This window comes from Tursiops truncatus, chromosome 4 (genome assembly GCF_011762595.2).
Source record: "Tursiops truncatus isolate mTurTru1 chromosome 4, mTurTru1.mat.Y, whole genome shotgun sequence".
Lineage (NCBI taxonomy): Eukaryota > Metazoa > Chordata > Mammalia > Artiodactyla > Delphinidae > Tursiops > Tursiops truncatus.
This window is the reverse complement of record NC_047037.1, coordinates 95,381,730-95,399,291: the sequence shown is the minus strand read 5'-3', so window position 1 is coordinate 95,399,291 and position 17,562 is coordinate 95,381,730. Positions and strand designations below refer to the sequence as shown.

Here is a 17,562-nt window from a genome sequence, read left to right as displayed (position 1 = left end):
ATACAGTTGTGGATTCTGTACATGGGTATCTGGGGAGTCCAACTAAAGTTATTTCAATCTCATCTTCGGTCTTCCCCAGTTCACTTCTGAACTGGGAAACACAGGTTTCCTCTTCCCCAGTTCATTTCTGAAGTGCTATTTGTATATATTGTTTTTGTTCATCCTTCTCATAATTCATTCTCTAAAGAGACTATTCTCTGTTGCTTATTATTTGTTCTCTTAATGGTATTTATTCTGACAGGTTTTTTATTTGGAAAGAGAATGAGAAACTTGTTTGAGTCTCTACAAATTATAGGTCCATTTTCCAATCCACATTGCCTTACTCAGATAAGAAACAGTTCTGCCTGTTTAAATCTCTCTTAATCCCTACACAAAACCATTTTACATGTTTGTGTGCAACACTAAAAATTTTCCTTATACTTCTTTACTTAGTTTCTATTTTCATCCATTTTTATATATCAAAAATCTTGCTATCAAAACTACTTTTGTTAATCCCAAGAAATTGCCATGAGTCCCTTCATATTACTTGAAGTCATTAAAACAACAGTATAAAAATAGTATATTTTAAGTGTTATAAAACATTTAACTCATTTTGAAGCTGCTAAAAAGTGTTAAATTGAAACATATTATTAATCTTATTTTTACATAAATTCTACACTGGAAAAAAGTATGAAAAACTAATTGCAGAAATATCTCAGAATTTTTGCTGACCAATTATTTTATACTCAAAATTACAGTGAAAAGATGTCATAAGACAATGATAGCTTACCTTGAAATGGGATCTTAATATACTTTGTCGTGAACTAAAGGGAAAATAAAGAAGCAAAATACGAGTTACCACTCAAGATGTGTTACTATTCAAATTTTTCAAAATTTTTTTCTTTTTTAAACCACAAGTACATAATCAAAGTCTATACTAAAAGCCTTAAGCCTTTTTCTCAATAAACCAAAAAGATGTTTCACTGTAAAGACTTAGTTTTATGGAAGTTTAAGAACCCTGTACAAGTAATTTAATTCTCAATATGCTCATTTATAAAAGCCAGTAAGACTTTACTTAATACACTTTTCAAAAATGTTTCCTGAGGGCTTCCCTGGTGGTGCAGTGGTTGAGAGTCCGCCTGCCGATTCAGGGGACACAGGTTCGCGCCCCGGTCCGGGAAGATCCCACATGCCGCGCAGCGGCTGGGCCCGTGAGCCATGGCCGCTGAGCCTGCGCGTCCGGAGCCTGTGCTCCGCAACGGGAGAGGCCGCAACAGTGAGAGGCCCGCGTACCGAAAAAAAAAAAAAAAAAAAGTTTCCTGAATATTTAAAAAAATATAAGATAAAGTCCAGAAGAAACTGTCATAAGACCTCACAGGGTGTCACTGACTTTGGTAAATAAATCACAAAGCAGGATTTGATCCTTAGCTTTGCTGACATTCCCAGCATTCATTTTTCTTTGTTCCATGTTATAAATTCCCTTCTGACTAAGGATTCAGCAAGGTTCCTGCTCTTTCTGCTCCTTCTGTGACAAGATGCTAAATTTTCTCTAGGTATCTTTTGTATATATCTGACCTCCTTAAGTGTTGTTTTTTTTGTTTGTTTGTTTCTTTTGCAGTACGCGGGCCTCTCACTGTTGTGGCCTCTCCCGTAAACAAGACTGCTTCATTAGGCTACAAGTTCCTTGAAAGCAGAGATCATATCTTACCATTTTTATATTCCCTGCCTTATCCATAACAGAGTGAAATATTAACAAAACTTCCAGGAAAATACCTGAATTATAATCTGACATAGTCAATTCAACTAATGTTTATAAGTGTGAGGTCTTTTGGCAGTTTCTTCTGGACAATTCAACTAATGTTTATAAGTGTTTTAGGTTTGAGCCATTTATGTAAAGTGTAAAGGGGAATAAAGGCACGACTCTTCATCACAAGATGCTTAAAGGCTAATGGAGAGGTTTAGGCAAGAATACAAAAACACACAGAATAAATCCTACAACAGATGTACAAACAAAGTGCTGTAAGTACATAGTAAAAGGAGAAGTTAATTATGGCTAGGAAGGAGAAATCAGGAAAAGGTTTTCTGGAAGAGGAAGTATTTCAGATAAACCTTAAAAGATTTTAACAGGCAGAAAAATAGTGAGAAAATATAGAGAACTGAGCAAAATCCAATATGGCTTTCATATGCAAAGTGTGATGAGTTAAAACTGAAAAAAAGTGGAAAAATAGAATAGGAACTATTCCTGGAGATCCTTAAATAACAAGTTTGGGAATCTGGAGAACAATTTAAACCATCAATATGAGATTTCTTTTTGCTATTAACTATACCATAAAGAAAAATTTACTTTACCATCAAGTAAGTTTTAGAGCCCAAAGAATATCAATGTTACATATGATTTTTTTCATACATAATCCTCATTAGAGTAGTCAGATTACAGATATGATTTTAGGGCATTCCTCTATAGTTTCAAGATTTCACAAGTAAAGACATGTTTCAAAATAGGTATAATGACATTCAAATTGTCCTATATAAAATTCATCTCAATTCTATTTTCATTTGCACTAAAAAAAGAGAAGACAATCTGAAAATGCCTTGTCCAAAAAGCAAAGCTAAAAAAAAAATTAAATATACTTACTGTAACACAACCTTTAGAAGCTCCTTTTACTTTACCAATATAAACAGAAGTAAATATAAAATCCAGTTGTAGATCCATCTCATTACTAGGTATAACACAGGAAATGTTTTCCATGACAGGATTATATTGACATAATTCAGATGAAGCCTAACAAGGAAAAAATTATAAAATGCATATAAACCTAAGTATTATATAAATGCTGATGATGATTTTCAAAGTCAAATACTTCTTTAAATTACTATTAATGAATCTATGAAGGATTTTACACTGTTCTTACTGTGAAGAAATAGTTATCTAGATTTTTTTCCTTGAAAAGTATATGGTTGGACTTCCCTGGTGGTGCAGTGGTTAAGAATCTGCCTGCCAATGCAGGGGACACGGGTTCAAGCCCTGGTCCAGGAAGATCCCACATGCCGCAGAGCAACTAAGCCCATGTGCCACAACTACTGAGCCCACGTGCCACAACTACTGAAGCCTACTTGCCTAGAGCCAGTGCTCTGCAACAAGAGAAGCCACCGCAATGAGAAGCCTGCACACAGCAACGAAGAATAGCCCCCGCTCGCCGCAACTAGAGAAGGCGGCGTGCAGCAATGAAGACCCAAAGCTGCCAAAATTTAATAAATTAAATAAATAAATTTTTTGTTAAGTATATGTCTACTTTGAGAAAATTACTCTAAAAAGCTGAATCCTAAATTAATTCCATAGGCCCAAGTTTCAGAAATACATTCTCCTCTGTATCAAAGCCATTTCAAAGTCAGTATTCTCTAATAGGCTTTATTCATTTTTAACTCAACAGAAATAAATTAAAATTTATATAATTAATTTAATTTTAAATAATTAAATTACTTTAATTTTATAAATTAAAATATATATAACTAAACAGTTTCAAATGAGTTTTTAAAAACATCACCTCTCTTAATCACCACAACCACCCCATGGGGCAAGTTTTTTTTTTCTTCTTGTATTTTATAAGTAGAGTTAATATATGTTTGGATTGGTTAAGTGACCTGCCCATGGTAATGCAGTTAGTAAGAAGCAAAACTAAGACAAATGCAGGTTTCTAACTCCAGGTCAAGGGTTATTTCAAGCACATAAAAGTGCTTCCATAAACCAAGACAATGCTCTCAACTACTGCACTTTTACTGAGCAATGAAGGAATATAAGTGCCTAAGAACCGCCTGTTACATCAAATCTATATACTTTATTACATGCACTATGGCTGAGGATAGCCAACCAGCTGCCTAAAACCTCAAAAATCATACCACTTCTGCTCAAAAAATTCACAACTCTGCTTTTAAATTACAATAGACTACCAGGCAGTATCAGCAGCAGCAATTTCCCACCATCTCTTTGGAGCTTTACACTGCTTTCAGATGACTTTTTCCACTCCACATTTGCCTAGCTGTTACACATTATCCCTCTTTAACCTTAACATCACTAATAACCAAATAAATTACTACTAGAGCAATTATGCACGTGTACTCACTCTCCTCCTACCTCTAGAAAATGTGATTAATCCTCACCTGAAACATGCACATTACTCATCATTTTTAACCCAGCTCACAATGCCATTTACCTGCCTAATAGAATTTCTTTATCATTCTCAGCTTTTATTGCTTACTGAACTCTTCTTATCCCCTAAGTAAAAACGGGGAATCTAATCAACTACAGATGGTTCTAATAACTGCCTGTGTGTTTTAAGTGACAAAATGAGAAGATGGATTAGAAAGAATTCCTTATTGGGCCTCACATTTGGTAAAGACTAACTGCCTCTTAAAAACGGTCAATCTATGTTTCTCATAACTTCATTTAAAATTGGAAACAAGGGAGGGTGTGGAGGTTTATTCTGCCTTATAGATTTTGGTAGATCTCTACATTATTTGCTGCTTGGCTGTGATCATATGCTGTCAGTTCTACAAGAGATGTCATTTTCCTTTAACACAGTCATTTCATACTGTATTGTCAATTTATATACTGCCAAGGGAACTGTAATTCATTTAGAATTTTGAACTCATTGTCAACACTGTTTTAATTACAAAACAACTAAGCCATCAAGTAGGCTATTGGCCCAACTGGGCAACAATTGTTACATTTTAACAAAAATTCAGAACACAATTCCTGAGGTAATCTCTCTATGGAGTACCAAATGCAACAGAAACACCCGTGAGGTACTTCCCTGGTGGTCCAGTGGTAAAGAATCCACCTTACAATGCAGGGGACTCAGGTTCGATCCCGGTCAGGGAACTGAGATCCCACATGCCGCAGGGCAACTAAGCCCGCACGCCACAACTACTGAGCTCGCGAGCCTCAACTAGAGAGCCCACGTGCCGCAAACTACAGAACCCACGTGCCCTGTACCCTACGCACCACAATTAGAGAAGAGAAAACCCGCACACCACAACTAGAGAAGCCCACGCACCGCAATGAAAGATCTCGCATGCCTTAATGAAGATGATGCAAATAAGACCCAACGCAGCCAAAAATAAAATAAATAATAAATTTTTTTAAAAAAGAAAGAAACACCCGTGAAACACTAATCAGCCCATCAGACTGTTTTCATGGAACTGACCAAATTCTTCACCACACTCTATAGAATAACAGCCTCTGACATTATTCAAAAACAACCAACAGGGCTTCCCTGGTGGCGCAGTGGTTGAGAGTCCGCCTGCCGATGCAGGGGACACAGGTTCGTGCCCCAGTCCGGGAAGATCCCACATGCCGTGGAGCGGCTGGGCCCATGAGCCATGGCCACTGAGCCTGTGCATCCGGAGCCTGTGCTCCGCAACGGTAGAGGCCACAACAGTGAGAGGCCCGCGTACCGCCAAAAAAAAAAAAAAAAAAAAACAGAAGTTAACCATAATTCTGCACTGGTGGTCTACCGATAATCATTTCTTTAAAATAGGATAATCAGAGCTGATAATATGAATGAATACTGACAATAAATAACTTGAACCTTACTTTAGAGCTATATGTATGTCAAAAACACCACTAGCTGACATTAAACCAACAGACACTTCCACTTACTATTTTCTATAAGAGAAAGAGACAAAGTACTTACCAAACTGATAGGTTTGTGATACTGTTCTAAATGCTTTCATATGTTGTTTCACTTAATACTCAAAAAATAATCTTGTGAATTAGGTGTTATTATCCTCATTTAGGATATAAGGAAACTCAGGCTTAAGGAAGTTAAGGGACTTGCCCAAATGACAGAGCCAGGATTTGAACACAGATCTGTGTATCTCCAGAGTCAGGTTCTTTCCTCTATCATGCTGCCTTAATAGCATGTGAGGGAAAGGAATAATTCCAAGTCACCATTGTACTGTAAGACCAGACAAATACTGGAAACTGTTTAAATCTAGAAAATGTTTTGATGAAGTACTTAAATGTCCAATGAGAACCATAAGAAAAGAATATTCAAGTCAGAATATTTAGACTTAAAAAATAAAAATGGCCAGAAGAAAAATGGTATTAAGCCTTTCACTTCAAATTAAAACAATTACATACTTCCCTCAAACTAATATGAAAGTTGTCTCAAAATTCAAACTAAGGGGGCTTCCGTGGTGGCGCAGTGGTTGAGGGTCCGCCTGCCGATGCAGGGGACACCGGTTCGTGCCCCGGTCCGGGAAGATCCCACGTGCCGTGGAGCAGCTGGGCCCGTGAGCCATGGCCGCTGAGCCTGCGCGTCCGGAGCCTTTGCTCCACAACAGGAGAGGCCACAACAGTGAGAGGCCCACGTACCGCAAAAAAAAAAAAAAAAAAAAAAAAAAATTCAAACTAAGAAAATTCATAATTTTTATATAATATTCTGCTTAACAGAAAAAAAAATAGTCATTAGCCAATAGTGTATATTTCACTGTTAATCTGTGAGAAGACAGAAATAAATTACCCGTACAGATTCACATGTAATCAGTGGTAGTTCTGACATTGCTGGCTCAGAAGTACTCTCACTTTCATTAGAGATGGCATGATCTTGCTTAGGTTGTAATTTAAGAATTTCTGAACTTTTATGTTCAACGGGTCCTTCTTCATCACTGGAAACAACAACTAAAAAGGTAAAATGTATTTTTTAAATGTGTCACAATAATCATACATAAAAAGAGAACTTTGTAATTCATGCAATATATCTTTCATAATCCCACTGAACTGAATCATCTAACTTTATTCAATTTAGAAACTGGCCCATCATTCATTATCTAATTTACACTAGTCACATACAATGTTTCCATGTCAGCACTATTATTTGGCAGTTACCTGCAACCTTAACTTCTAGAGGACGAAGATATTTAAAAATGGATAGAGTCATGAGGAGAACTTAGGACCAAATTCTAGTTCTAATCATGTTATTACACCATCATTCTAAATTGTACTTTAAATCCTGTTACATTAGTTGCTTTTAGGAGGGGGAAATGGATGGCTAGGGAAAGATGTGGGAGACCAGTCACTGGATATCCTTTAGAACCTTTTTTGTACCATGTGACTGCATCAAATACTGGAAAATTAAAAAATTAATGACAATAATTAAACAGCACTTAAATGCTCTGTACTTCAGCTTAATCAACCAAAATGACAATAATAATGGTCCTTACAGAAACTTATAAAAAACTACTGATGAGATTACAGTACACTAATCTAAAAAAAAATTACTTCTGCTTCCAAGTACTCCACTCCTTACCTAAATCAATATTACAAAATAAATGAAGTCCCAAAACCCCAAGTCTTTTTTTTCTGAAGTTAATATATTCCACAATGATGTAATAAATAACTTATTGCCTAGCAAAATTTGTTTGAGAGGAGAAAGAAAAGAAATAAGTAGAGGAGAGAAAATTGTTATCCTCATGTTACTTACTTGGTTCAGCAGAGATAAATGATTGGTTCCCTTCACTATGTTCACTTAAAACAGGTTTTTCTACTGTGTTCAATTCATTCTCATCCTTCTCAACCACAGGACAATTCCCCACAGTATCAGTAGAAATACAGCTCTCAAAAGTTTTAGTGGTTGAACATTCAGAGGTGATTTGGGGAGCAGCACTCAAAGCCAACTCCTGACTACAAAGTGAGGATAGTTTAGTAAAATCACTTTCTATGGGTTCAAGCATAATTTCTTCAAGCAGTTTTGGGTCCTCCTGATAGTTTTCACTTGACTTTTCCAACTCAGTGGATACTGTTGGGTCATTTTCTTGTTCTTTCTGAACATAAATAAATGCATACAAAAATTAGGATTTTTCAAATTTGGCTAACATAAAGAGTTTTTTTAAGTTTAAATTCCTAAAGAAGAGTATAGAAGTAAAAACATTATATCATTTCTATAAATATAGGGGTAGAAAACTACTCAATTATACTACATTACTCTTGCCAGTGTCTCTCAAATATATAGAGTTTGGTCTGTCCAATCAGTTGCCTAAACATTTTTCAAAAAGATGGGAAGGAGAAACTCCCATATTTACAAGTGGTTCAGAGGTCTTCCACAGTCTTGTCAACTTTAAATGAGAGGAATTTTTTTTACAGTTTTATTTTGCAAAAGAGGTCATTTGACATCATATGACTTTAGTAACAAAAAAGCAAAAAAATTAAAAACTTAAGAGGATAACAATATGAAAAATTATGAAAATCAATCACTGCCTTCACATCTCTATTACTGTATAAATATAAATCATGTTTATAATTATAACTCAAAGGCACAGCAAAGTCCTGAAATGCCTTGTGAATCAAAGGACTCAAAAAGCTGTCTCCTCATACTTTTATTGTTAACTGCACACTAAGTCTTTGAAAATAGGTAATGTATGCATTAACGTATGTATGGTAATTCTCTACAACAAATTCCCTAAACTCTGGAAAAAGAGATGTCTATAGAAATCGGAAGTAAATTACTACTGATAAAATAAGTCAGGTAATAACTTCACAGAGCAAGTGAAAAAGCAACTGACTGGACAGTATGAATAGTATTTGGTTATAAGGGGAGGACAAAAGCAAACAGGTCTGAAAGATATACATCAAACTACTAAGGGCTGGTTATCGGAGGAGAAATACTTTTAACTGTTTTACTTGTTCATAATACAGTCAGCCCACTGTATGCGCAGGTTCCACCAACCGCAGGTTCCACCAACTGCAAATGGTAAATATTTCCAGAAAAATAATTCCAGAAATTTACAAAAGGCCAAACTTGAATTTGCCATGCAGAGACAACTATTTACATAGCATTTACATTGTATTTATAGCCATTTACATATAATTTACATTGTATTAGTTATTATAAGTAATCTAGAGATTATTTAAAATATACAGGAAGATGTAGATTATATGCAAATATTACACCATTTTATATAAGGTATTTAAGCATCTAAGGATTTTGGTATGTGCAGGGTCCTGGAACCAATATTATGTAGATACTCAGTGATGACTGTATTTGAAATTTGTTTCCATAACTGTATTACTGCAAAAAAAAGTTGTATTTAAAGTATTTTTTAAAAAATAAACAGAATGAAAAAAATAGGCAAAGAAAAGAAAGAAATATGATGATAAAAGCAGAAAGCCAGGAGAACATTATTTGGCCACAGTCAATTCATTTTTATCACAGCACAAATTATTTCATATGACATCTAAATACCTCTACTTACTGTCTGTTCTGCTGACTTATACAAAGAAGTAGGATTAAGAGAACCAGGTAAATTACTTCTAAGCCTTTGTTTCCTCTTCCTGGAAATCAGAGTGGATTCCATTTTTGAATCAGAATTTGTATTATCCTTGTTTCTGCTCCCCTCTTCAAGATGATCACAACCTCTACTTCCCCTATTGAGGTCTTAAAAAAACAGAAGAGACATAAATATGGCCAAAAAGTAAAGAAAGAATCCCATTTAGAAGAGCTCAAATAAAATCATCAAAATGACTATACTACTTTCAAAGCTAGTTTTTTCATAGTCCACTGCTAAATTCTCATACTAACATGGATGAATATAAAGACATATCCCATTTTAAACTGCGTACACAAAGCAAATGTTCATTGTACAAAAAGTATAAGATATGGGAAATATATTAAAAGGTAGTATTCTTTAGCAACCAAAGCAAAGCAACCAAACCATGTTTTTCCTTTTCCCATAACTGCATTTTACTCTGATACAAAAAAAAAAGTCTTAATAAAATTTTGAAAGTTAGTCTCTTAAAAAGTTTTTTAAATTCACTGTGATTTTAGAAACTACAACTAATTTAGCAATTAGTTGTCCTTTTTAAATGTAAGTTTTATATATACATATTTTTTAAATGAAAAGGGACAATAATTTGAAAGAGTAGAGTATTGATCACTGCTCTTTTAAAAGGAACAAAAATACCTTTCCTCTGCAGGTGACTGTGATAAATAATTATTCATAAGGCTAACAATTTCCTTCACACTTTCTTTTTTTAAAAAAAATCAAGACCCTATAATTTTAAACCTCCAATAAATTTATTACCCTACAGAAAAGGAAGTACTCCCTTTTTTAAGTCAAAAAAGCATTATTTTGAAACCCATATCAAGTATTAACAAACCTGCTTAGTATTTCAGTTATCAAATATAAATATAAAAAATATATATATATCAAATATATATATTTGATATATATATATCAAATATATATATAAAAAATACCTTCCAAAAGGTTCTACCTAACTAACTGAGGGTTATCCTAACTAACTGCAGGTTATCCTGAATTATTTTGCTCTCTGAATCTACACCATACAAGTACCAACTCAGAGTTCACACAAAGCAAGTCCCAAAGCAGCTTGCTTGAATTCATAACTTAAAGTCTATGTAACACTGAATGACCTGACCTCTCCATTCACTCAAAGTTCTTCAACACTATACACCTTCTCTTCAAACTATTCTTGCTCTTACTCTAGCTTTATAAACATCTAAAGACTAACATTCATAATTTCTCTTCGTCTTTGTTTAAAAGGCAGGCATGGGGACGGGACTGAGGGCAAAAACTCCAAGACTGTCAACAGTCTTCCAATTTCCAAAGACAACATTCTTAACTCCCTCCCCCCAGGAAAATAAACTACCCCCAAATTATCAACACAGTATTTTGAAAAGCACAATAAATTTTATTTGTAATTCTGTAAACTGTAAAGGTAGTCAAAGACAATTTCTACTTATAAATACCATATCAAGTTATAACTTCTAAACATAAATGCTACAGAAAAAACTGAAGAGGGATTACCTCAAGATGGCAAAGTAGAAGGACGCATCCCCTTTTTATGAAAACACCAAAATCACAACTAACTGCTGAACAACCAGGGACAAAAAAACGCTGGAACCTACCAAACACAGAATACACTACATCCAAAGACAAAGAGGAGGCCACAGCAAGATGGTAGGAGGGACGCAACAGCAATAAACTCAAATCCTATACCCGCCAAGTGGGCGACAGAAAGGTGGAAAACAATTATACTACAGAAGTTATCCCACAGGAGTGAAAAGTTCCGAGCCCCACATCAGGCTTCCCAGCCTGGGGGTCCAACAACAGAAGGAGAAGTCCCCAGAGAATCTAGTTTTGAAGGCTAGTGGGGTTTGATCAAAGGATGTCCACAGGACTGGGAGAAACAGAAACTCCACTCTTGGAGAGCACACACAAAGTCTCGTGCACACCAGGACCCAGGGAAAAAAGGAGTGACGTCGTAAGAGACTGGGCCAGACCTCCCTGCTATTACTGAAGGGTCTCCTGTGGAGGCGGATGGTGGCTGGGGAAAAGGACACAGGAACCAGCAGTTCTGGGAAGTACCCACTGGTGGAAGCCCACCCGGAGGCCGCCATTAGCCCTACTAAACAGCATGTAGGCTCCAGTACTGGGTCACCTCAGGCCAAACAACCAAAAGGGTGAGAACCCAACCCCACCCATCATCAGATAAGTGCATAAAGTTTTACTGAGGGCTAGGGGTAAGGTGGTGGAAGAATAAGACACGGAGATCACCTTCCTCCCCACACATACATCAGAAATACATCTACACGTGGAACAACTCCTACAGAACACCTACTGAACGCTGGCAGGAGACCTCAGACCTCCCAAAAGGCAAGAAACTCCCCACGTACCTGGGTAGGGCAAAAGAAAAAATAAACAGAGACAAAAGAATAGGGACGGGACCTGCAGAAGTGGGAAGGAGCTGTGAAGGAAGAAAGGTTTCCACACACTAGGAAGCCCCTTCGCGGACAGAGGCTGCAGGTGGAAGAGCGGGGAAACTTCGGACCCGCGGAGCAGAGCACAGCAACAGGGATGCGGAGGGCAAAGCGGAGAGATTCCCTCACACAGGATCGGTGCCGACCAGCATTCACCAGCCCGAGAGGCTTGTCTGCTCACCCGCCAGGGCAGGCGGGGCTGGGAGCTGAGGCTCGGGCTTCAGTAGGAGCACAGGGAGAGGACTGGCGGCGTGAACACAGCCTGCAGGGGGTTAGTGCACCACTGCTAGCCGGGAGGGAGTCGGGTAAAAGTCTGGACCTGCCGAAGAGGCAAGAGACTTTTTTTCCCTCTTTGTTTCCCGGTGCGTGAGGAGAGGGGATTAAGAGCACTGCTTAAAGGAGCTCCAGAGACGGGCGCGAGCCGCAGCTAACAGCGCAGACCCCAGAGACGCGCATGAGACGCTAAGGCTGCGGCTGCCACAACCAAGAGACCTGTGTGTGAGCACAGGTCACTCTCCACACCTCCCCTCCCGGAAGGCTGTTCAGCCCGCCACTGCCAGGGTCCCGGGATCCAGGGACAACTTCCCCGGGAGAACGCACAGCGCATCTAAGGCTGGTTCAACATCACGCCAGCCTCTGCCGCTGCAGGCACGCCCTGCATCCGTGACCCTCCCTCCCCCAAGCCTGAGTGAGCCACAGCCCCCGAATCAGATGCTCTTTTAACCACATCCTGTCTGAGTGAAAAACAGACGCCCTCCGGCGACGTACACGCAGAGGCGGGCCAAATCCAAAGTTGAGCCCCGGGAGCTATGCAAACAAAGAAGAGAAACGGAAATGTCTCACAGCAGCCTTAGCAGCAGTGGATTAAATCTCCACAATCAACTTGATGTACCCTGCATCTGTGGAATACATAAATAGAAAATAAATCATCCTGAATTGAGGAGGTAGACTTTGAGAGCAAGATTTATTATTTTTTCCCCTTTTCCTCTTTTCGTGACCGTGTGGATGAAAGACTCTTGGTGCTGCAGCCAGGACGCAGTGCTGTCTCTCTGAGGTGGGAGAGTGAACTTCAGGACACTGGTCCACAAGAGACCTTCCAGCTCCATGTAATATCAAACAGTGAAAATCTCCCAGAGATCTCCATCTCAACACCAACACCCAGCTGCACTCAACGACCAGAAAGCTACAGTGCTGGACACCCTATGCCAAACAACTAGCAAGACAGGAACACAACCCCACCCATTAGCAGAGAGGCTGTCTAAAATCATAATAAGTCCACAGACACCCCAAAACACACCACAAAACGTGGACCTGCCCACCAGAAAGACAAGATCCAGCCTCATCCACCAGACACAGGCACTAGTCCCCTCTACCAGGAAACCTACACAACCCACTGAACCAACTGTAGCCACTGGGGACAGACACCAAAAACAACGGGAACTACGAACCTGCAGCCTGCAAAAAGGAGACCCCAAACACAGTAAGATAAGCAAAAGGAGAAGACAGAAAAACACACAGCAGATGAAGGAGCAAGATAAAAACACACCAGACATAACAAATGAAGAGGAAATAAGCAGTCTACCTGAAAAATAATTCAGAATGATGATACTAAAGATGATCCAAAATCTTGGAAATAGAATAGACAAAATGCAAGAAACATTTAACAAGGACATAGAAGAACTAAAGATGAAACAAGCAATGATGAACAACACAATACATGAAATTAAAAATACTCTAGAAGGGATCAATAGCAGAATAACTGAGACAGAAGAACAGATAAGTGACCTGGAAGTCAAAATAGTGGAAATAACTACTGCAGAGCAGAATAAAGAAAAAAGAAGGAAAAGAACTGAGGACAGGCTCAGAGACCTCTGGGACAACATTAAACGCACCAACATTCGAATTATAGGGGTCCCAGAAGAAGAAGAGAAAAAGAAAGGGACTGAGAAAATATTTTAAGAGATTATAGTTAAAAACTTCCCTAAAAAAAAAAAAAAAAAACTTCCCTAATATGGGAAAGGAAATAGTTAATCAACTCCAAGAAGCACAGAGAGTCCCATACAGGATACATCCAAGGAGAAACACACCAAGACATATATTAATCAAACTGTCAAAAATTAAATAAAAGAAAAAACATTAAAAGCAGCAAGGGAAAAATAACAAATAACACACAAGGGAATCCCCATAAGGTTAACAGCTGATCTCTCAGCAGAAACTCTGCAAGCCAGAAGGGAGTGGCAGGATATATTTAAAGTGATGAAGGAGAAAAACCTACAACCAAGATTACTCTACCCAGCAAGGATCTCATTCAGTTTTGATGGAGAAATTAAAACCTTTACAGACAAGCAAAAGCTGAGAGAGTTCAGCACCACCAAACCAGCTTTACAAAAAATGCTAAAGGAACTTCTCTAGGCAAGAAACACAAGAGAAGGAAAAGACCTACAACAGCAAACCCAAAACAATTAAGAAAATGGGAATAGGAACATATATATCGATAATTACCTTAAATGTAAATGGATTAAATGCTCCCACCAAAAGACACAGACTGGCTGAATGGATACAAAAACAAGACCCATATATATGCTCTCTACAAGAGACCCACTTCAGACCTAGGCATACATACAGACTGAAAGTGAGGGGATGGAAAAAGATATTCCATGCAAATGGAAATCAACAGACAGCTGGAGTAGCAATTCTCATATCAGACAAAATCGACTGTAAAATAAAGACTATTACAAGAGACAAAGAAGGACACTACATAATGATCAAGGGATCGATCCAAGAAGAAGATATAGCAATTGTAAATATTTATACACCCAACGTAGGAGCACCACAATACATAAGGCAAATACCAACAGCCATAAAAGGGGAAATCGACAGTAACACATTCATAGTAGGGGACTTTAACACCCCACTTTCACCAATGGATGGATCATCCAAAATGAAATAAAATAAGAAAACACAAACTTTAAATGATACATTAAACAACATGGAATTAATTGATATTTATAGGATATTCCATCCAAAAACAACAGAATACACATTTTTCTCAAGTGCTCATGGAACATTCTCCAGGATAAATCATAACTTGGGTCACAAATCAAGCCTTGGTAAATTTAAGAAAACTGAAATGTATCAAGTATCTTTTCCGACCACAACGCGATAAGACTAGATATCAATTAGAGGAAAAGATCTGTAAAAAATACAAACACACGGAGGCTAAACAATACACGACTTAATGACAAAGTGATCACTGAAGAAATCAAAGAGGAAATCAAAAAAAACCTAGAAACAAATGACAATGGAGACAAAACGAACCAAAACCTATGTGAGGCAGCAAAAGCAGTTCTAAGAGGGAAGTTTATAGCAATACAATCCTACCTTAAGAAACAGGAAACATCTCGAATAAACAACCTCACCTTGCACCTAAAGCAATGAGAGAAAGAAGAACAAAAAAAAAACCCCAAAGTTAGCAGAAGGAAAGAAATCATAAAGATCAGATAAGAAATAAATGAAAAAGAAATGAAGAAAATGATAGCAAACTAAAAGCTGGTTCTTTGAGAAGATAAACAAAATTGATAAACCATTAGCCAGACTCATCAAGAAAAAAAGGGAGAAGACTCAAATCAATAGAATTAGAAATAAAAACAGAAAAGTAACAACTGACACTGCAGAAATACAAAAGATCATGAGAGATTACTACATCAACTCTATGCCAATAAAATGGACAACCTGGAAGAAATGGACACATTCTTAGACATGCATAACCTGCCAAGACTAAATCAGGAAGAAATAGAAAATATGAACAGACCAATCACAAGCACTGAAACTGTGATAAAAATCTTCCAACAAACAAAAGCCCAGGACCAGATGGCTTCACAGGCGAATTCTATCAAACATTTAGAGAAGAGCTAACACCTATCCTTCTCAAACTCTTCCAAAATATAGCAGAAGGAGGAACACTCCCAAACTCATTCTACGAGGCCACCATCACCCTGATACCAAAACCAGAAAACGATGTCACAAAGAAAGAAAACTACAGGCCAATATCACTGATGAACATAGATTCAAAAATCCTCAACAAAATACTAGCAAACAGAATCCAACAGCACATTAAAAGGATCATACACCATGATCAAGTGGGGTTTATCCCAGGAATGCAAGGATTCTTCAATATACGCAAATCAATCAACATGATACACCATATTAACAAACTGAAGGAGAAAAACCATATGATCATCTCAACAGATGCAGAGAAAGCTTTCGACAAAATTCAACACCCATTTATGATAAAAAACCTACAGAAAGTAGGCATAGAAGGAACTTTCCTCAACATAATAAAGGCCATATATGACAAACCCACAGCCAACATCATCCTCAATGGTGAAAAACTGAAAAAACTAAGATCAGGAACAAAACAAGGTTGCCCACTCTCACCACTCTTATTCAACATAGTTTTGGATGTTTTAGCCACAGCAGTCAGAGAAGAAAAGGAAATAAAAGGAATCCAAATCAGGAAAGAAGAAGTAAAGCTGTCACTGTTTGCAGATGACATGATACTATACGTAGAGAATCCTAAAGATGCCACCAGAAAACTACTAGAGGTAACCAATGAATTTGGTAAAGTAGCAGGATACAAAATTAATGCACAGAAATCTCTGGCATTCCTATACACTAATGATGAAAAACCTGAAAGTGAAATTAAGAAAACAATCCCATTTACCACTGCAAGAAAAATAATAAAATTTCTGGGAATAAACCTACCTAAGGAGACAAAAGACCTGTATGCAGAAAATTGTAAGACACTGATGAAAGAAATTAAAGATGATACAAATAGATGGAGAGATATACCATGTTCTTGGATTGGAAGAATCAACATTGTGAAAATGACTCTACTACCCAAAGCAATCTACAGATTCAATGCAATCCCTATCAAACTACCACTGGCATTTTTCACAGAACTAGAACAAAAAATTTCACAAGTTGTATGGAAACACAAAAGACTCGAAATAGCCAAAGCAATCTTGAGAATGAGAAACGGAGCTGGAGGAATCAGGCTCCTTGACTTCAGACTACACTACAAAGCTACAGTAATCAAGACAGTATGGTACTAGCACAAAAACAGAAATGTAGATCAAGGGACCAGGAGAGAAAGCCCAGAGATAAACCCACACACATATGGTCACCTTATCTTTGATAAAGGAGGAAGGAATGTACAGTGGAGAAAGGACAGCCTCTTCAATAAGTGGTGCTGGGGAAACTGGACAGGTACATGTAAAAGTATGAGATTAGATCACTCCCTAATACCATACACAAAAATAAGCTCAAAATCGATTAAAGACCTAAATGTAAGGCCAGAAACTATCAAACTCTTAGAGGAAAACATAGGCAGAACACTCTATGACATAAATCACAGCAAGATCCTTCTTGACCCACCTCCTAGAGAAATGGAAATAAAAACAAAAATAAACAAATGGGATCTAATGAAACTTCAAAGCTTTTGCACAGCAAAGGGAACCATAAACAAGACCAAAAGACAACCCTCAGAATGGGAGAAAATATTTGCAAATGAAGCAACTGACAAAGGATTAATCTCCAAAATTTACAAGCAGCTTATGCAGCTCAATAACAAAAAAACAAACAACCCAATCCAGAAATGGGCAGAAGACCTAAATAGACATTTCTCCAAAGAAGGTATACAGACTGCCAGCAAACACATGAAAGAATGCTCAACATCATTAATCATTAGAGAAATGCAAATCAAAAGTACAATGAGATATCATCGCACACCAGTCAGAATGGC

At 37.5% G+C, this 17,562-nt stretch overlaps 1 protein-coding gene across 22 annotated transcripts in view; it reads right to left on the bottom strand.

Annotated features, from left to right (window-relative positions):
- The window catches only part of SENP7 (SUMO specific peptidase 7), a 171,753-nt gene that overhangs the window by 27,973 nt on the left and 126,218 nt on the right, over window positions 1–17,562 (bottom strand). For 21 of the 22 annotated variants that reach the window (XM_073804290.1, XM_073804289.1, XM_073804288.1 and 18 more), the window contains 5 exons: window positions 9,232–9,413; window positions 7,464–7,803; window positions 6,504–6,661; window positions 2,615–2,761; window positions 770–803 (listed from right to left, as the gene is read on the bottom strand). In XM_073804290.1, coding sequence (XP_073660391.1) covers window positions 770–803; window positions 2,615–2,761; window positions 6,504–6,661; window positions 7,464–7,803; window positions 9,232–9,413 — 861 coding nt within the window. The remainder of the gene's footprint in view (window positions 1–769; window positions 804–2,614; window positions 2,762–6,503; window positions 6,662–7,463; window positions 7,804–9,231; window positions 9,414–17,562) is intronic. The other variant, XM_073804291.1, reaches the window with a different exon arrangement.